The sequence below is a fragment of the Apium graveolens genome, chromosome 9 (assembly GCF_009905375.1).
Source record: "Apium graveolens cultivar Ventura chromosome 9, ASM990537v1, whole genome shotgun sequence".
In the NCBI taxonomy this organism is placed as follows: Eukaryota; Viridiplantae; Streptophyta; class Magnoliopsida; order Apiales; family Apiaceae; genus Apium; species Apium graveolens.
In genome coordinates this window covers 11978509-12000325 of record NC_133655.1, presented here as the reverse complement: position 1 = coordinate 12000325, position 21817 = coordinate 11978509, and the positions used below count along the sequence as shown (strand labels likewise).

The 21817-nt window shown below is 32.4% G+C and overlaps 2 protein-coding genes across 2 annotated transcripts; both read left to right on the top strand.

The window, feature by feature from the left end:
• The first annotated feature begins 358 nt into the window (after nucleotides 1–358).
• Nucleotides 359–8143, top strand: LOC141684743 (methylmalonate-semialdehyde dehydrogenase [acylating], mitochondrial). Its single transcript, XM_074489846.1, has 19 exons — nucleotides 359–486; nucleotides 600–697; nucleotides 2099–2170; nucleotides 2289–2450; nucleotides 2555–2633; nucleotides 2721–2875; nucleotides 2990–3053; nucleotides 3384–3463; nucleotides 3699–3764; nucleotides 4563–4613; nucleotides 4727–4878; nucleotides 5768–5858; nucleotides 5954–6034; nucleotides 6779–6856; nucleotides 6954–6989; nucleotides 7093–7136; nucleotides 7216–7294; nucleotides 7654–7744; nucleotides 7821–8143. Exons 1-19 carry the CDS (start codon nucleotides 462–464, stop codon nucleotides 7931–7933), a joined length of 1617 nt encoding a protein of 538 aa, XP_074345947.1. The 5' UTR covers nucleotides 359–461; the 3' UTR covers nucleotides 7934–8143.
• Nucleotides 8144–14246: 6103 nt separating this feature from the next.
• LOC141682821 (gamma-glutamyl peptidase 5-like) lies at nucleotides 14247–16883 on the top strand. Its single transcript, XM_074487511.1, has 4 exons — nucleotides 14247–14733; nucleotides 15669–15845; nucleotides 16293–16460; nucleotides 16580–16883. Exons 1-4 carry the CDS (start codon nucleotides 14425–14427, stop codon nucleotides 16679–16681), a joined length of 756 nt encoding a protein of 251 aa, XP_074343612.1. The 5' UTR covers nucleotides 14247–14424; the 3' UTR covers nucleotides 16682–16883.
• The last annotated feature ends 4934 nt before the right edge of the window (nucleotides 16884–21817 follow it).

Genomic DNA, 21817 nt, shown 5'->3' with positions numbered 1-21817 from the left:
TAATAAGATTTGTCGGGCTTGTTCTTTATATCAGATTTCGAGTTTTGAATTTTTTGAACATCAGGATGGTACTAAATCATCTGTTGGAAGATATTGAAATATTTGTACTTATTTAATATTCCAATAAACCTTTGATTCAAAAACTGAAAATATATTTGTTTCAAAACAAAATTAAGAATCTAGTACAACCTAGCATTTGCAAGAAATAAAAATCATTATCTAATACAAAGATAACAATAATAAAAAAATATTAAATTCAAAGTGTTCACTTTTGACTAGGAGCTGACGTGGCTATGCATATCAAAACTGGAAATAAATATTATTTTATTAACATATTAAATTAAATATTAAATATATAAATACAACAATTCAATGTACACATACACTAGCGTTTAGCTGCTACAGAAAACAGCAAACATACATAGGACAGGGGGCTCTGATTCTCAATCTTCTCTGCAAAAATGTTTCAAGTTTCAATCAGAAGAGGTAATTTTATTACTTACACTGTTTGATCACTTAATTTTATCATAAACCCTAATCATATTTCATATTAACACACACTTAATTTTTATCTGTGTGTATGATTGTGTGTTTTATAGTTAAAGCATTAAAGGGTTTGAGCCCACAAATCTATGCTCTTCAAAGCTCTCATCTTTCTACTTCTGCTGAGCCATCTTTCAAGCATGGCAATTCTTTAGTAAGTTCTGTTTTTTCAAGATTTTGTGTGTGTGTGTGAGTGTGTTTTCTGGGGTTTATTGTTTTGGTGATTGGGTGATTCTTGTAAGTGAAACGAGTAATAAAGATTCAATCTTTGTTAAAAATGAGTGAAATGAATTATAAAGATTCAATCTTTGTTAAAAGTGAAATGAAAAATAAGGATTCAATCTTTGTTAAAATTGAAATGGATAATAAAGATTCAATCTTTGTTAAAAGTGCAATGAGTAATAAAATTTCAATCTTTGCTAAGGAATATACATTTGTTGTAATTTCGGTGTTTCTTGGATATACTCCCTCCGTCCCAACCATTTGTTTACATTTGGTTTGGGCACGGAGGTTAAGAAAAATGATAAAGTAGTGGTTGAAAGGTTAAAAAGTGAGTAAAGTGGTGAGACCGATTAATATTTTATATATAAAGTGGGTATAGTAGAGGTAAGTAGTGGATGAGTTTACTTTTATATTATAAAAACTTTACTACTTTTGGAAAATTTTGAAATGTAAAGAATCGGAAGGGACATCCCAAAAAGGAAAGTGTAAAGAAATGGGTGGGACGGAGGGAGTATTAGTTATTTTGGTTGTTAGTGTGTTCTGGATCATTGTATTTTTTGGGTCAGTTGATTATGTTAGTCTGTTATAAGATTAAAGTGTACCCGTTTATTGTAAGTTGTGCGTGATGAATAATAAGCTTAGTGTGTGATTTGACTAATTGAAATTTACGGTGGTGATCTGTGGAGTATTTGATTTTGTACAGTCTAGTTGTTAAAAATGAAATGAAATGAATTAAAATATTCAATCTTTGTTAAAAATGAAATTGATAATAAAGATTCAATCTTTGTTAAGAATGAAATGAATAATAAGGATTCAATCTTTGTTAAAATTGAAATGGATAATAAAGATTCAATCTTTGTTAAAAGTGCAATGAGTAATAAAATTTCAATCTTTGCTAAGGAATATACATTTGTTGTAATTTCGGTGTTTCTTGGATATATTAGTTATTTTGGTTGTTAGTGTATAAGTTCTGGATCATTGTATTTTTTGGGTCAATTAATTATGTTAGTCTGTTAAAAGATTAAATTGTACCCGTTTGTTGTATACGCGATGAGTAATAAGCTTAGTGTGTGATTTGACTAACTGAAATTCACATTGGTGGTTTGTGGATACTTTGGTTTAGTTATGCCGGCATCATATGTACTGTTTTGATTTCGTGCAGTATAGTTGTATCTCTGTATTGATGAAGATCTTGCTTACTTTAACTAGGGGGAGTTAATTTTTTGTTCCTTTGGTTGAAGATTTACATTAATACTTGTTATAGGTTCACTGATTTTAAATGTTTGATTTGCATCTACTTTTATTAACAGTTTGGTTGATCTATTTATCACAGAGGGTCCCAAATCTTGTTGGCGGTAGTTTTATCGATTCACAGTCAGTGGGATCTGTTGATGTTTTGAATCCGGTATGTGTAGAAGGTCTTCGTAGATAAATTTATTTACGATTTCATGATGTATGATACTTAGCTTGTTTTTCGTCATTTGTTTAAGATTTCTTTTAATCAGTTGGGGAACTTATTGTAGGCAACACAAGAAGTTGTTTCTCAAGTACCTTTAACTACAAATGAAGAATTTAAGGCTGCAGTTTCTTCAGCGAAACAAGCTTTTCCAGCTTGGCGTAACACTCCAATTACCACCCGCCAACGAGTCATGTTAAAATTGCAAGAACTTATTCGGAGAGACATGGTTTGTAATGCATTTCCCCACACTTTTTCTTCTTTTCCATTTATATAGTATCCATTACTTGGAAATCGGAATACATGTTTATTATCTATTTCTTTCTGGCTTAGGATAAACTTGCTATGAACATTACCACAGAACAAGGAAAGACATTAAAGGATGCGCAGGGAGATGTATTCCGCGGACTAGGTTGGTGACTATCACACATGCTTTGTAACTGTCAATTGCGGTTATGTTCTCAGCATCTTATTTTTTTTTAAATTAATTTTACTGCAGAGGTGGTGGAACATGCTTGTGGGATGGCAACTTTGCAAATGGGCGAGTATGTACCCAATGTCTCCAGTGGAATTGATACCTATAGCCTCAGAGAGCCTCTTGGTGTTTGCGCAGGGATATGTCCCTTCAACTTCCCTGCAATGATTCCTTTGTGGGTACGAGCCGTCCCTAACAATGTCATCAGAAGACAGTAGGACCTGTTTTATGTGGATTCCTATTTTTAACAGGATAACTGTTTTTTTAATTTATATATGTATGACTCTGCGCAGATGTTCCCTGTTGCAGTCACATGTGGTAATACCTTTATCCTAAAGCCATCGGAGAAAGATCCAGGTAACTTGTGAAGCAGCTGTTCTGAGTGTCATGACAGAAATATGCTGTTGAAATTTGTAATGTGATTCATGAATTCGTTCAGACACCAACTTGCATGTGTAGGTGATGATTAAACCTCAGCAGATAAAAACACTATTTCTTAGCCATATTTAATTGATATTACATAATGGATTCTTCCGTCCAACTATTTGTCATTTCGCTCTAGTTCATACTTGTTAAATATATGATTAATGAACATTCATTTTGGAGTAATCATGACCGAAACAGTATTTTTCATGATGTTTGTGGACATTGATGAATTCACTGTTGCATCTTTGCTTTTCTGCACAGGTGCTTCTATGATACTTGCGGAGTTAGCAATGGAGGCTGGTATACCTGACGGTGTACTAAACATTGTCCACGGAACCAATGTATGCCTTGAGTTGTTTAAATTCTACATTTCTGTTTTTCATGCTTCTGTATGCTGAGTTACTTAAATTTATACGTTCACACTTTCATCTTCTTTTAAATCAAGGATAAAGAGCAAGTATGAATTAGGTCACCACAAGATCTTAGACTGTTTGACGTAGCTATGCAATTTGTTTTATAAAATTGTTATAGCTGTTGAACCTAATTTTTCACCTCTCGTACTTTAAAATGGTGCAGGATATTGTTAATGCCATCTGTGATGATGAAGATATCAGGGCTATATCATTTGTTGGTTCAAATACTGTACGTACAATTGCCATATGTTTGTGAATTCAGGATTTATAAAATCGCTTTTGTCTATAATTTCTCTGGACTTGTTCAATTGATAAATGTATTGAGTGGTGGGCATTTATTAAATTTTAGATCACAGCTTTCTCCATGATTCACAAATGATTTTGTTGGAGAAAATAAAAGAATTCTGTTTCAGAGTGTGTCCTTGATAGTTATCTGTTGATATGCAAACTCAAATATATATATATATATATGTGTGTGTGTGTGTGTGTGTGTGATGGACACATTCTCTAGGTTGGTAATTAGAGAAGTTTAAGTGATCGTATCAATTAATGTACTCGGCTGCCATCATTATAAGAGTGTTGTGAACTGGGATAAAAATATTGTGTTTTTGGTATTCGGTTGGAGAAAACCTAGAATGCGTCAAAGTTAGTAGTCGAGTTTACTTTAAAATTTAAAATTTAATTATTGATTTTGTGCTAATCATATGTTGAGTTGAGTGTAAATAAATTTACTGCTCAAGATCCCTCATTTAATCCTTTGTAGTTGTTATTATTATGATTGTGTGTGTATAGCCTCATAGGTAGTTCATAGTGTGTGATATATGTACGTTGGTAGGAGTTATATCAGAAGTTTAAAAGGTCACTCAGATTTAAACAGTGTGACAGTGAGTTATTTATTTATGTCTTCTAATATAGTTTTACTTTTTGCTCAAGCTTCAGTGCCAATCATTCAATCTGTATTGTCTTAGCTAGTTTCACTGTTGTCTTGTAATAAAATTTTCATTGGTTTCTGCCTCTTCCTATCCAGGCTGGAATGCATATTTATTCAAGAGCATCAGCTAAAGGGAAACGTGTTCAGGTTAGCACATCTGAATTGTCATGATTGTAATGCAGTTTATGATTTCATTACGCTAACAGGAAAGTGTAACTTAAGTATGTCTATATTAACATGGTATTTGACAACTGCTGCAGTCAAATATGGGAGCCAAAAATCATGGTGTAGTTATGCCTGATGCCAACGTTGATGCTACATTAAATGCTCTTGTTGCTGCTGGTTTTGGAGCTGCAGGACAACGGTGCATGGCTTTGAGCACAGTGGTCTTTGTCGGAGATTCAAAAAAATGGTATTGTGTATTTGTTCGTTCTCTTTTAAATCCAATACTTCATTAAATATTACTGTAATTTTTAAGAAATACTTCTTTATACACAATTTATATGTTTACAGTTATATAATATTCTTAGTCTAGGTTTTTAATACACTACATAACTAAAACTAAAACTAAATTACTCCTCTACCTTGATTGATATTCATCCACTCAACCTCTCATTTGATTTCATATAAACGCCAAGGCTTCCTATCATTGCAATTAATACGCCCTCTTTCATCAAAAAAGATGGTCCATAGATAGTATCTCCTCTGTGGCTTAGCCAGCAGTCCTTAAGCAGGTTCCATTCTGTTTTTTAGCTTATATTATACTCCCTCCGTCCCGGCCAATTCTTTACGTTTGGTTTGGGCATGGAGGCTAAGAAATATGTATAAAGTAGTGAAAAAGAGAAAGAAAAGTGAGTGAAGTGGTGGGACCCTTTGATTTTTAATATATAAAAGGGAGATAGTGGAGTAAAAGTAGTGTGAAAAGGGAGAAAAAGTGGGAAAGTGGTGGGACCCATTAACTATTTTTGGTAAGTTTTGAAATGTAAAGAATTGGATGGGACATTCTAGAAAGGAAAGTGTAAATATTTTAAATTTGTAAGGCTGCTTTTCTTAAAAGATATTTTTATATAGGAGATATTCATTGACAAGTTTAAAATCTTTATGAGGTGCAATCAGAGCCATTTGCAATTTCAGCTTTGAGCTTTTATAATGTTTACATAGCTATGGGCTGGAGTAGATAATAAACATGCTTATCGCAATTTATTTGCATATGTGATACCTTATGTATCCATGATTTTTGTAAAAGATTATACATACATAGACATATAGTACATAAAACATATGTGATCAAATTGTTTCAGGGAAGATAAAATAGTAGAGCGCGCTAGAACACTGAAGGTAAATGTCGGAACTGATCCAGATGCAGACCTCGGTCCAGTAATTAGCAAACAGGTGTGGATATGGTTTAATATACGTAACCTCTATCATCAAATTTGCATTTAAGCAGCTTTGCACAGCAATCACATTCTCTGCAATGCTTTTATCAGGCAAAAGAACGGATCTTGAATTTGGTTGAAGATGGCGTCAAGAGTGGTGCCAAATTATTACTTGATGGCAGAAATATTAAGGTATTTGTATAGATTGTTTTATTTTTCCTTTTATGTATTGCTAACTTCGGAACTGTTTTGCAATTTGGCTGGAAATTTTTTTGTTTCTTGATAATTACTTAGTTGAAAGATTTGCCAAGTTCATACGACATTTTGTTGCAGACCTCTTTGGTAGATTCACGGCTTTAATGGATGTGACTTGTGCCATTTTTTGGGACTTCTAGTTAGAAATAATAAGAACATTATTTTTGAAAACTGCACTGCTTCACAAAATGCTGAATTAAATCAAATATGACATTATTTAGCAAAAAAAAAAAAATTAAATATGAAACTGGGTTTGTCCTTTAGTTGGGATTCAGATTCGTTTTTTTTTGTTTTGTAGTCTCCCTGCTTTTAGAAACGTTATTTGGGCTGGGCAAACACAGTGTCACCCACTTTGCTCTATAGTTCAGGCAGTGACTGTGAACTTTGTGAGCCAAGTGGATACTTGTATCAGAGCTCCAGTAGACAAGCTCAATATTAGTTAATTTCTGCTGGCAATAAAAAAAGAGGGTTTTATGTAATCACCGATACATTGCAGGATTTATCATGACAGGAGATTGCTCATGGAGCTAATTTTTTTTATTAGAGATTACAGTCTATACATCCCGCGTTCTAATATGAAGTTGCATGATCAAAAAAACTGATCGCTAGACAACTTGTATTCTTTCCTTTTAATCTAATGTCATAATTTGACCACTATCAAAATCTGTTAATGACTGATAGGTTCCAGGATATGAACAAGGAAATTTTATTGGTCCAACAATCTTGTCTGGTGTGACCGCTGATATGGAATGTTACAAGGTACACAAAGCTTTTCATATATCTCTAGCTTTAGAAAGTAGATGTTTGAACCTCATATTTAGGAACATTTAATGAATTTGTGAGGGTGTTACTGCAGGAGGAAATCTTTGGCCCAGTTCTTCTTTGCATGCAGGTCTGTTTGCAGTCTTTCACTAGCATACTTCAATCCAAAATGTTGCCTATTATTGTAATGCATGTTTGTTTAGACTAACTTTCGTTTCTGTGTCTGATATCAGGCTGACAGCTTAGAAGAGGCCATAAGCATCGTCAACAGAAATAAGTACATCTCCAATACCTACCTCTGTACTTGAGTAGCTAGAAATTTTGTATTATTTGATGCACAAGATATATTTATGCAGATATGGCAATGGAGCTGCTATATTTACACAATCTGGTGTGGCTGCTAGAAAGTTCCAAACTGATATAGAGGCAGGACAGGTAATCTATCTTCGTTTACTATATCAAAGATAACAGAATCAACCCTGCCATATTAAGTCTTCTTCTGAATCTTTTTTAGTGTTATGGTGCTAAACAGACGCATAAATGTCTTCAAGTTCACAGAAGAATTTTTTAAAAAAAGTTCATCGAGTTGTTTCTTTTACATTTACAACTTTTGGCACTAGTTCTTGGGTTAGAAAATTAGTGCTACCACATTTCCATCAAGTATAGACCAATATTTATGCATATCGTGTCAGTTGATTAATGTGCCCTTTAATCTGCCACCACTAATGCTTTATTCGCTGAAGAAGCTTGTTCTTTGGAGCTATGATAATGTTAACATTTTTCCTTACAATCAGATTGGCATCAATGTACCAATTCCGGTGCCTCTCCCCTTCTTTTCGTTTACCGGTTCCAAGGCATCTTTTGCAGGCGACCTAAATTTCTACGGTAAAATCTGCTTCTATAATGTTTCTGATTTTCCAAGTTACAGACGTCTTAGAAAATTATTTTAATATACTCGCAGGCAAGGCTGGAGTCAATTTTTACACCCAGATCAAGACTGTGACACAGCAATGGAAGGATTTACCAAGTGGTTCTGGAGTTTCGTTGGCAATGCCAACTTCACAGAAGCAATAGTGTACTTGGTAAGTATACCAAATAATTCTCCTCCATGAGATTTCTCAACCTCTAAAAGAGGCCCTATGGGTTTCAAAAAAGAAATGACAATGTACTATTATACAGTTGTAGATTTGTTATTTTTTTTAAAAATACAAATCAATCGTGATACTTCCCGAATTTGATGGCTGTGCCCTATTTAAAGTAACAATACAGTTTATGATTTCTATATTTCTATGCATTCATATCCAAAAGGTTAAAACAAGCAGAAGCAGTTTATGTCTACAATCAGTGTATTGAGTGTGAAATTCTTTTGTCCCTAACGAAGATATATTGAAGAGTGTTGTGCTCAAATCGGGGTTAGATTTGTCATAATTCACTAAGCCGGGAGTCTTAATGGAAACAGTCACCCTACTTTAAGGGTAGGAGCTGGGCTGCGGAGATCTTTCCCTCCAAATTAGCAAACTTTTAGCAAGCGCGGCAAGTTTAAATACTTGCCAGGGGTCAAGGACCCAAATTTAAATAAACAAAGAGGTTGCTTGGCTAATCAATCTGAAATGTTAGTGTTGCACGCAATGCCACTTTTTTTCCCACTTTTTGTGGACGTTCAACGTGCTTTAAAACTTCATAAAATTATGTTAAAAAGGTTAATCAAGTGGTTAGAAAACGATATATCTATCTATTCTCATTCACTAATCGCCTTGTTCATTTGTTGCATATCTCTTCTTTCCTTTTCTAGTCCACAAAGTTTTCTTTTCCTTCTTTTTTCTCCTCTTTCAGTTGTCATTCTTTTTTATTATTATACTTTCTTATTATCGTATGCAGTTTCTGTCAGCACAAAATTTACTAATTTTACGAGAGCTGGGACTAAAATGAAATAACATGAACTATCGTATTTAGGGAGAATTTTGATTATAACAAAATTTTAATGTCAGATCAACACTATACATTCGTGTCTATAATAAATTGTGTTAGAGTAAGGCCCAACCGGATATATATTTTAACATACCTCACTCGAGAGCATATTTTTGGGTTGAAGTGTGAATATTGTGGGCGGTAGGGAGTCGAACCTAAGTCCTGCCGCTCTGATACCATGTTGAATAACTAGTTTATCTAAAACATTAAGGTGTTAGAAGAACAACCAACCGGATATATATTTTAACAGTTCTGCTAGAGGCCTGAGAATCACTAATATCAATCATAATTAACAAATGACACTACACGAGCGTGACAGTAAGAGGTTATTTCTTGTCATTTCATATTTTGGGTTCGATTCTTATTCACGTTTCAGATTTGTTAGAACATATATAAATGCATATGGAAAGCAATGACATTACGCCACTAGGAGGCAGTATAATATCGTGATTAAGTAAACGTCGATGATGTGTGTGATTAGCACAGATAATGCCGTATTCGTGTACCACTTCATGTTGCTTCATCACCTATCAAACACAAGTCTGCAATGACGAGGATCTCCTTTCTTTTCTTCTTTTTCTTTCTTAATTAATGTTTCTTTTTCTGCTTTCTGTCATAAAATAATCTTAACTAACAAGTATACAGTTTTCTTTTTGGAACGTTTTACTCAATTATATATATTTCAAAAATAGTAAAGTTTTATAATATAAAAATTAACGGGTTAAATATCAAGTAGGTGACTGACTGCGTCCGAAAAATTCAAGTAGGTCCACTCATTACAAATTTAACTCAAAATGATCATCGATCAACTTAATTTGATCATTCCGTTAAATTCGAAAACTGAAAATAGCCGAAATTAAAAAATGGTAACAAGGGAGAGTAGAGCTTGTTTTGGGCTTCAATATGGTTACTAAAATTTCTTATTTGACTCATGCATCATGATGAAAAATGGCTTTAATTCCCTTCCTTAGTTATTTCGAAGAATCAAAGCGAAATTTTATCATGATTTCGTGAGTAAAATACAAAACTTGAGTAACCATATAAGTTTTGTTAGTGATCTATATGTGTAGTCGTGTTAATTAAACAAATTTTTAGTAAACATTTGAATTATTCGTCAATTTGGTTTCCATTCTAAGCTGGTTTTTTTTGACAAATTTAAAACAATTTTCATTAACTAGCATAATAACCCGTGCCTCGCACGAGTCATTTTCTAGAGTTTTTTTATGCATCATACAATTATAATGTTTGTAGAGCAACTCCAACAATATCCGTATATAGGCCCTTGAGTCAAATTTTGAAGAAATGGAGATAAAATTTATCTCTAATAAACTCCATATCTCCCTCTATAACATTAGAAGCTTCGAATGTTTCCTCACTTTTAGGAGTGAATATCCCCTCAACTATTATTATATTATATTTTTCTTACCCGTTATTTTATATTTAATAAATGAATATAAATAGGGTAGTACTTGTACGTTTAAAACGAAACGATTAAACTTAATCTGTAAAATGCCGTTAGTATGTTTACAAATAAAAAGTTACAAATTAACATATATGTTGAATATAGAATTGACCAAAATCTTGAATTTTATTTAAATAAACTATATGTACTGCTCTATATTATTATTGAGTTAACTACTAACTTACAATTAACTTACTCAATTTAAAAAGATAAAAAATACATAACTGAAGTCAAAATGACTTGCAATCATAATATACAATAATATAAAATTTACATTATTGTTAATATTAAAGTTGATTTAATGAAAAATATTAGTTTTTGAAATTCAACGAATGTATGTATGATAAAATGTTAGTTTTTTATTTACACTACCGTTAACAAAGTAAGATTAAGTTATATGTATGTGTGTGTGTTAGCATGTAAATTATTGTATGTTACATCTCTTAGTAAATTATGAGGGTTTCAATTATTTATATGCTAAATATCTGATGTATGTACATGTATAATCATTATTAATGTCTAGTGAGATAATTGATTACTCAAATAACATGCATTTATAATTATTCAAAAATTAAAATTATGTAAGAAATAAATTGCTATAATTTATATATGGTATTCACATTATCACTGACAAATAGTCCATATCTATTTTTTACGCAATCGGGTATCAATCATGGTTGTAACATAAAAATGAATTATATATTTTTTAAGACTTATTATTGATATTCATGATTTTTTTTCAAGAATTCGAAAGAAAAATTGTATTTAGATCGTTATTTAAACCGTTTTTAAGTTTCTTTCATTACGACTTTAATATTTCTTCATATATATAATGATTTGATAACATTTTATACTATTCTTCTAAAATTAAAAAATTTCAGTTCGATAAAATTTTATAAATATCAGTTGAACTGGTTAATTCCTTCAAATTATTGAACAATATATGTTTTTCCTTAAATAATATAAAATGCATTGAATCAAATGCTACAATATAGTATAGATATAACTTTTATTTGAATAATTCAAAATATTAAAATAATTCAAAACATTTGTACAATATTATCTTGATCAATGAATATTGTTGATCTAAAAGAATTCTTTTTAAAACGTTAGTTTTTTTAAAGTGAAAAATAAAAAATAAATCGATTTAATATATAATCATAGTTTTAACAAATCTAGTGAAATTTCATTTCAAATTTCAAATATTCTTAAAATTGGGACAAACTCCAAAAATAATAATGCATTACCAGTGAAGTTAGTAATTTTAATATAAATAATCAATTGACTTGATCCTATAAAGACCTCAAACACATTAATTTATATTAACATAAGATATTAAAAAAATTCACATTATTGGTAAGATATTCTCGCCGAGCTTGTAATTTAAATTTACTAAACGTACAAATGTGACGATATTTTTCGGTCGGGTCATGTAGTCAAATTTCGAGTATTTTTTGAATAATGGGCCAAATTCTAAAATGCATTTACTCATTATAATTCGAACTTATCTAAATATGTAATACCAATATAGATTATTTATATATAAGCGATTCTATATTCAATATTTTTAAAAAAATTATATATGTACATTTTAATTACTTTTTTATAATAAAAAATATGTTAAAAATATATGAGACATATTTTCAAACTAAAAAATTAATAATAAATAAGATAATAATCCATTTATGTATTATGCCTAATTTTATATCTGGAATTCAATTCTTTAAAATTAACTGTACAAATATTCAACTAACTATCCTTTTTTTGCGGAATTCAAGTAAGTATCTTTAAAGTTAAATAAAATATTTATTTTGTACACTTACATATTATGTGTATGATAAAAAACACATGTGATAATATGGTGGAATGGTAAAAGATTGTATAGTTGAATGAAATAACTTGAGTTCGATTCTACCCTTATTCTCCCCTTATATATAGAAGAGATTTGAAAAGAATTCATCCGGAACAAATTTTCAACTGACAATACAATCAGATTGAAAAATAAATAAATGACCTAAACTGGTAGCCGTTTTGTTTCCAAATAACAATGAATACCATGCTGATTCTTATTGGAACGGGAATTTGTATATGTTTGCGGAAACAAGTGGCCAAACAGATGCATTAGTGACGGTAGTGTCTAGTTTTTGCCGTGTTTGTAAGCGAGTCGTGGTCAAAACCAAGACGGCGATGGTAATGGTAATAAACTCCTACCCAACAAGAACAAGAAAAACAAGTGCCCATAAATCAGCCATTTTGCGAGCATCGTTTGGTAGTGTCCCATCATCATGTCCAAACTCCAATTATTATTATAGCATTTTTACTTTATTATACATGAATGAATTGTCAAAAATCTACAATCTTTCGGTCGGAAATGTGTATAATCACGAATTTGATTTCCCCTCAGTTTATAAATTGGAATTGCATCTCCTACAATAATATCAATTAAATATACTTAAAGCGTGATAAAATTTGATCAACTTTAACCTAAAAAAAATAATTCCGCAAATGTCATTAGTTAAGACAATTCTACGTGCACATGTGATTACAAAGGTCAAAAATCGGACCGGACCGAAAATCGGATTTTTACAGAATTAAGGATCGAGGACCGGATCGGCTCTATCCGATCTTGAGACCGGACCGGACCGGACCGGAAAAACCCGGATTGGACCGGGACCGGATCGGTTTGGACCGGTTTAATTAATATTTATATAAAAAAATTATTTATATAATTTTTTTCCAAATTTATATACATTCAAAATTTTGTTACTCGGTACGTCAATAAAAATTTAAAAGTAAATACATATTTTATTATTTTAAAAGTAAATATTAAATCTTAAGAGTATGAATATCAATATTTTATTACATGAAGTACGAAATTTAGTAATTTAAAGTGTAGTATCGATCTATTTTATCATATGAATTTATTATCTAATAACTTGGATCAATAAAATATGATATAGGTGAATATTTAATATTTATATATGATTTTATAAGATATAAACTAAAGGTAAAATAATTATATATATGAATTCATGTCCATTCAGGTGTGAACCAGATTTTTTCAGGTCTTGGACCAGACCAGACCGAAGACCGGATTTTTTCAATTACAAGAACCGGAGACCGAACCGGGTATGTCCGGTCCGGTCCAGGTCCTGGACCGGTAGACCCGGTCCGGTCCGGGTTACAAGTCTAGACCGAAATTCTGTGCGACCCTACATGTGATATTGAATATTATTCTTTCATCACTTTTAACCCAGGAAGCATGAGCACAAATGCGGGTGTGAAAATACGAGAATTCGGCAAATCCAGAATTATAGGAATTTAGGTGCAGAGGGATTTGACAAATATTACATTAAAAATATATATTTTATTATTTTATATATATTTCAAGAGTTTCATTTAAATTAAACTATATAATCAACTATATAAGTTCATTACGGGTTCATTATCCTTAAAAATATAGTAATAGATAACACAACTGATGAATTTTAACGTAGTTAATTGGATATATGTTGAAATATCTAAGTTATCTTCTCACCACAAGTAAGAGAAGAATCCACAATAATTCCCGTGCACTTAAAAATTTCCGTAAATCCGGTGCGCGACGTGGCGGGTAAGTGAATAACCCATGCTTCCTTCAAATTTTAATGAGGAAAACTTTTGTTGAATTTTTTTCACTAAATAAACATTTTTTTAACCTAATTTCAATGGGTAAAATTGTTTCAAAAAATATTTTGTGCCCTTGATAAACAAAAATGTGCGCCTGAATCTTTATTTTTCGTAGTTCAGGTCCAGCTTTATCCATTAAATTTAAAAGGCATAGCCAACCTTTAAATTTGAACGACTCCAACCATCGAAGTTGTTCTTATAATTTTACGAGAGTTCATTTACCGCTACGGTTAAATCCTATAAAAGTTTAAAGGTAAAAATTAAACTTATAAAAGAAAATGCAGCCTCAACTCTTCCTCAATCCTCCTACAAGAGTATACTCTCTCTCTCTCTCTCTGTCTCTCTCCCCCAAACCATCCAGAGAGAAGCACTTGTACAAACACACTTGCAATCGTATTTGCAGTAAGTAGTAAGTAATCTACCTGTGTTATTATTTGTAACATTGCGAGACATTAAAAACAGAGACATGGGTGGAAAAAGGTATGGTGTTCTGTTATGTGCAGAGGACTCTGAATACGTCAAGACAAAATACGGAGGTTACTTTGGTGTTTTTGTGGAAATGCTAGCTGAGGAAGGAGAAACATGGGACATGTTCCGTGTCGTCGCAGGAGAATTCCCCGACGACGAGGACATCGAGCTTTACGATGGCTTTGTGATCACCGGAAGCTGCAATGATGCTCATGGAAATGATGTTTGGATATGCAAGCTACTCAATCTGATCAATAAGTTGAATTTCATGAAAAAAAGACTTCTGGGAATTTGTTTCGGACACCAGGTAATTAATTTAAAAACCAAGTAATAATGATAACTTGAGTCAAGTAGTTATCTCTTATATGATAGTTATATCATCAGTTCATAGTTTACAGGCTTAGTAAATCTATCTACCTGTAAACCTAATACAAATGTCAACACTTTTCTCGTATACCTCATAGGCTCAAACACTTGTTACTAAGTGTGCGTGTGGATCACGTGATTTCAACCCGTTAACAGTGGGATGTTTATACATTCTAATTCCTGTTAACCGGATTTTAATCTCACGATACTTTAATCTCATGATACAGACAAAACAATTTTTTTTACCAGTTTTAAGACTTGTGCTTAATTTAATTTAATATTAGAATGTCAACGCTTTCCGGCACCCCAGTTTTGTTATATTAAACTAGCTAACAATGTCCAGTTGCTTAGACGTAATATCTACGTGCCATGCCAAATCAGAGTATATCTTATTCGAAAGTAAATTCATATGCTTCACAAAATTTGTTTCCGTATACACCTTTTAAATAACCAATTCATCATGTATATTTTGTTTTTTGTTTGAAAATAAAGTCATATGACGCATACATTACTCCTACTGGCAAAAAATTCATTTACGTATACTTCTTTCCATATAAACCCGAGGTTGTTCTCGTGAAAACTCTAGATAATGCAAACAAATTTGGAACGTAACATTAAAAACCTGAAAATATGCAAGGAAAAGAGTAACATAGTAATTAACATCGTGTTAATATTTTATTCATTTATAGGTATATGTTAGGTAACATGTGTGTATCATGTTGGCTGTCAAGCCAATCATACAAATTGAAATGCTTTAATTAGGCAAGAAGAAGCTAAAGTATTTAGAATTATTTAGAGATTACTTAGAAACGTATAGTTTATATAGCTGTATAATTTAATACAATATCTGGTTTGATATTATTGCCTTTTGGTTAGATACTGGGACGTGCATTAGGAGGAAGGATTGGAAGGGCAAACTCAGGATGGGACATTGGAATCACAACTATCTATCTGTCATCGCCAATGCATACCTCTTCCTCGTCTTCCAAGGTCTTTCCTTCAACATTCGACGTGCCTTCTGCAATGTCCGTGATCGAATGCCATCAGGATGAGGTATTTACAAATGAGTATCTTTCTTTGACATATATGACTTATAGCCTTACAAATGAGTATATGTTGAAAAAAATTCTTGGATGAGTGAGGGTGATGGAGGATAAACTAGGACGACAGAGGATAAACTCTTAACCACTTGAGCTATTCAATTCAATATTTCTATATGTATGATTTAGTTATGTTTCGAACCTATGACCCCTGCCCCTCCTGAATCACCACGTTAAGTAATCAGTCACTCTAAACCTCAAGACGTGTACGGAAGGTCCAACTAGATATTTATATTATTTTCTACAAGTTAAGAGATGCTTTCATTAAATAATAAAAAGCAAATTTAGCAGGAATAAAATGTAGCTCGAAAGGTCTGTCCACATACTACTTTCAGGGCTAGTATTCTATTGAGTACAATTTACCGTTTATAAGCTTGATCACTATACATGTTTTAACTAGATGTTAGAGCTTCCTCCTAAAGCAGAGGTGATGGCATGGTCGAATAAGACAGGGATAGAGATGTTCAAACATGGTGATAATATCATGGGCATTCAAGGTCATCCTGAGTACACTAAGGATATTCTTCTCCACCTTGTCGATCGCCTTCTACAGCGCAACTTAATCTCGGTATGCTACAAGTTTGAATGCATACATGCCCTAACAACTCAATTTCTGTACTTCTATACAGAATCATCATTCATCAGAATAAACTAGTTTAACTAATGTACTTGTATGTTTTTATGTAGGAGGATTATGCTAATGACGTGAAAGCGAGGATGGATGCAGGTGAACCAGATCGAAAGGCACTGAAACAATTGTGCACCAGTTTTTTCAAGGGGAGATTGTGATCTACAGAGAGTTTACATTTTGATACAATTTAAGTAGTAGGTGCTCAGGATTTGAGTCTATTATTTAATAGTACTGTAAGAAAGAGGCCAGGAGGGGGGAGTAAAGATTTTATGCATAACACAAGTGTAAAATATGTTTGTATGTAAGAACATGCATCACCAGACTTCAATGATTAAATCAACTATCCATACCTTTATTACAGTCTCACCTGGTTTGATTATATCAATGCCTTGTGTGCAACATAACTATTATGAATGGCGTAAATTATGTTGCACAAAAATTTTCATTATTTGTAAAATGTAAGATGACAACTAATGATCGACATGACGAAAATGATACAGACATAAATCATGGGAATATGACATGAGTGATACTCATTGACATGAACGTACAAGACTTGGTCATCAACTGTCTTGAAAAATAGGATGTGATAAGAACTTTATTCCTAAAAGGTAGGATCACGGAAAATAAGACTACTACAATTAAGACATGTGCTGGTGAGAGTTAGAGGAGTAAATATATCATCAAATTACAAGCTAATTAATCATTCTCTACATTATATATTTAAGCTACACATGAAGTTGATGATCGACATCTTATAAGACATGACGTGAAGGTACTCAACATGTGTCAGGGAACTCGACATGAATGGGACAACATGAAAAATAAGTCAAATAACGGTCCTAAAAGTTAGGAGGGTATTATTTCTTATCCCTAAACTATAGGAATGAGTGGAGAACGTGGTATAACAACTCCAAAACATGCATGGGTGGGAAAAAGGAGAAAAAATATATAAGTTCATCATCTACAATGAGATACACACTTCTACTAGCCCCCAACTTCATTTTCTACCATAAATCTCTTCACTTCTCATCTAGCCACGGTAGTTTGTATATTATTAAATATAATTCATATATTTTATACAACAATACACAATCCTACATCACCTTCTCAAGCTAAGACACCACATATATTCGACCTCTATAAATATACACCATAGCTTGGCGTCCGGAGCATATTTTCAGTTATTTCTTGTATTGTATCATCTAGTCATAACTTGTCATCATATTGATATCATTATAGTGGAATCATTTCGGCTGGGTATTGTCCAATCCGCGGTTTTTACCCATTCACGGGGGTTTTTCGCGTCACCAATTCTTCATGTCCATTTATTTTGTGCACATGTCGATCATTTTTCTTTTTACAATTTTACCATGATTAAATCTATTAGACTTAGCTTATTACCTATAAAAATTTACCAAAACAGTCTGGCATCGTAAATGGGAAATTAACTAAGAGTCTATACGATTTTCAACATGGGTGACGATTCTCGACATGAAGGTACGACAAATCAAGATGCTGACGTGGATATAATTGGTACATGGATTCAGCCATTAAGAAGCTTCAAAATGCTCTACTTTCAAAAATGAGACACTCAAGACGAAGTTGAGCTCTATTAGATCATAAAAAGTGGAAAGGAAGACCATATGTAATATGGTACAATGATTAGACATGGATGATGTCTACGATGATGAAAAGTAACACCACAACGAGGAAACTCATATTATCGATCTTGAGATTCCTAAGATACAATAATATGGGAGTACAAAAAGTGAACAACTATATTGAACAACATGCAAGCCAAATGTTATATATATTTGTGTTGTCATGTCTAATATGATTTGTGTTTAGTTTTCAGATCTTACTTAACAGGACAAATCAGGACTTAACTGGAAATCAGTACTTATACTGAAGTCAGAACTTAAGTTGTCAAAACTTAAGTTATCAGGAGATAATATCAGGACTTAAGGAAACGTTCAGATAAGGAAGGCAGCTGATTGAAAGGAAAGAAGATCAAGACAAACATAAGAAGAGATATGCATGAAGAAGAATTCTATGAAGAATTGAATACTTGGAAGAAAAGATAATTAGTTGATATATATCAGGAAGCAGAATTATATTCGATATCAATTAGAATATTATCTTGTAACTGTGTGTCTATATAAACACAACATAGGCTTTACACTAAATGTGTTATCTTAATCGAGATTATTATTCATTGTAACCCTAACAGCTCTCGTGATAATTTGTTCATCACTGAGAGAGACCAGTTCTTTGTAACAGAGTTTATTGTGTTGAATAAAATCTGTGTTTTGTTACTTGAGTTCTTATATTCGATTTGATTGTAGTAACACTGTATTCAACCCCCTTCTACAGTGTATGTGACCTAACACCAAAGCTACAGTGCAATTCAAATTTGAAGAAGAGGGACATGAAAATTCTGAAAATTACTATCATTCTAGTAGAAAGTCGGCAAGACACGAGTTGAAAGGCTATTGTCTTTCATGAGTGTGGGCATGAGGCAAATCTAGGGATGAATAATAAGAGGAAAATATCACTTTTATACAAAGACATGCAGATTTTGACGACATGTCCATATACCAACATGATGTACATACAGAGATGGTGTCCAACTTCATCAGCTTATTGACATAGTTACATATTGACATGAAGATCAATACACTGGGAGTGAATTATTGACACCTCTGAAATTGTCTGTAGATCCAAACTAAGTCGATTATAACCTTCACATAAGAAGAAACCAAAAACATGATGAGAAGAGCCAAACCATCCACTGGTTGTCACAACGATTCTTAAACACTTGGCTAAGTTCATCTTGATGATATGGGACATGAAGGATGTTATTGGACAGGACGTGACACCAAATATAAAGTCTAACTTAATAGAGTTTTTGATAAAAATAATGGACGTCTTCTCTTGAGAACATGACTACACAGTCAGTACCATCCCCGATGGGATCATGCACAAGTTGAATGACAACCTACATCACGTACATGTCAAAGAGAAATGAAACAAAAGAAACTTAAATAATGTGAAAGTGGACAATCAGCTTAAATTGAGAATTTTATATAAAATCGCGTGTTCAAAATGGCTAGAAAAATGGGAAAATGAATATTTATTTAGATCACACAGACTTAAAATAAAGCGTATCAAAAAGATCCTTGTCATTTTCCACACATTGGCATGATGATCGACGTAACAACTACACACGAACTCTTGACATGATGATCGACATAACAACTACACACGAACTCTTGACATGATAATCGACATGACAGTTGGATATGAACTCTTAACATGATTATCAACGTGATAGCTGGACATGAACTCTTGACAAGATGATTGACATGACGACTAGATAAGAACTTTCGACATGATGGTCGACGCGATGGCTGGATGCAAACTCTTGACATTTCTATATGCATAAATGATTATAAATAGATTCAAGTCCATACCCCAGATGAGATAAGACAAATTTCATAACTAATAGGGGCATCTATTACTACTTGGTTATGCCATTTGGCTTAACGAGTTTTGATGTGAGATTTTAACGTCTAGTCAACAAGACGTTTAAAGCTCAAACTGGACGTATAATGGGAGAACTCCCGGAGATTTAAAAATTGGACACATTCAAGAAAAATATGAAGTGTTACTCATTTTGATTGATGATGTCATTGAACAAGAGGCCTACAAGTCCAGACTTGATGATAAACAGTTTCCAAAGAGTTGGATTATTTTCCATTTGAAATTATACTACAAGTGATCTCTTTTCATACTTCTCTGTCGTTTATTTGTTATTCCAATTACTTTTGAATAAAGCATTAGATATTTATGCTAGTTATCTTTAATTTCTTAGACTTACTTTCAAATCCTATCTTTTGTGTTGAATTAAATTGAATACATTTAATTTCATCTTGTAGCTTCGTTGTTGAATTTCGTTACATGTTTGATTGACGTTTCGCCATGAAACATTGATTGATCTTTCACTCGTGTAAACTGTTGAATTCGTTATTTTCTTTTGGCATGATATTATTAATGTAATTATTTATAGTAAATATATTTTGTATATTTCATTGATGCATTTTGTTCACATATCATGATGCCATGTTGATTCTTGTTATATTACCCTTCAAAGTTCACAAACATATATAAGGCTCTTAAATTTTCATGACATAATCTGATATAAATACCTATAATTAATATACTTCAATTTCATCTTATATTTACAAGTAGTTGTTATAATGTCATGACTAGGTCATACGATCACAATTTATGTCATCATTTTATAACTATTGATTGTTGTAGTATTAATCAATCAATACCTTATGGCCAAACATAAATTAGTTATGTGTGTACAAATCAAAGTAATTTATGACTGAATAAATTTTGTCCCTAATATTATTTTTATTATTATTCTCATGATTTTTTCTATGTTGTATCAAATATACTTGTTTTACGATCAACGAACGATATTTTTATCATGAATAATATGCTTGTGAATGTTAATTATGTTATAATGAATATTTCATAATTTCTTTACAAGTAATTATTGTATGCACAATATCGAGTAGTTAAATGAAATATATGCGAGAAAGTATGAGTTGGATGTGTACGAGGTCACATTAAAGTGACAAACTACGAGCCTACGTGAAATCATAACTATAGTCTAACCTTCCCGAAGACTATGAACAGAAGATGTATGAATACACAATATTGAGAATATAGATAGAAGTATTTGTAAAGAGAGGCTCCTTGAAAGAGAACATGTCGAGACGTGAGGACAAGCAGGACAAGAGAAAAATGACATCTCCTAAATGACTACCTCTGCCTTCACATTAAGAGAAGTCTACTTCCACATCAAATAAAGATGTTCGTATTCACTTGGTCATATCATCTGAGTTAAAGGGTGAAGACAAAACATTTCGAAGACTTGTCATGTTATTGACGCCATGAACTCTAGGAACACGGCTGATCATGTCGAACATTTGACTAAATCTTGAGCTGATATCTCCAACATCATTTAAATATGTTCAAATATTCACATGACGACTAACTGTATGTAAGAAATTCATTTCAAGGTCGTTAGATAAGTGCAGATTGTTCTACAATGTAAAAAAAAGAGATTACATTCTATGGATCGACATGAAGAATTTTTCACACAATTAAAGGCATACCTAACTACTATGAACTCACAAGTCCTGATGATTTTGTGGCTGATTTCAATCCAAGTCATTTGACACAACTGAACTGAAAAGCGAAGTAATTCATGAATT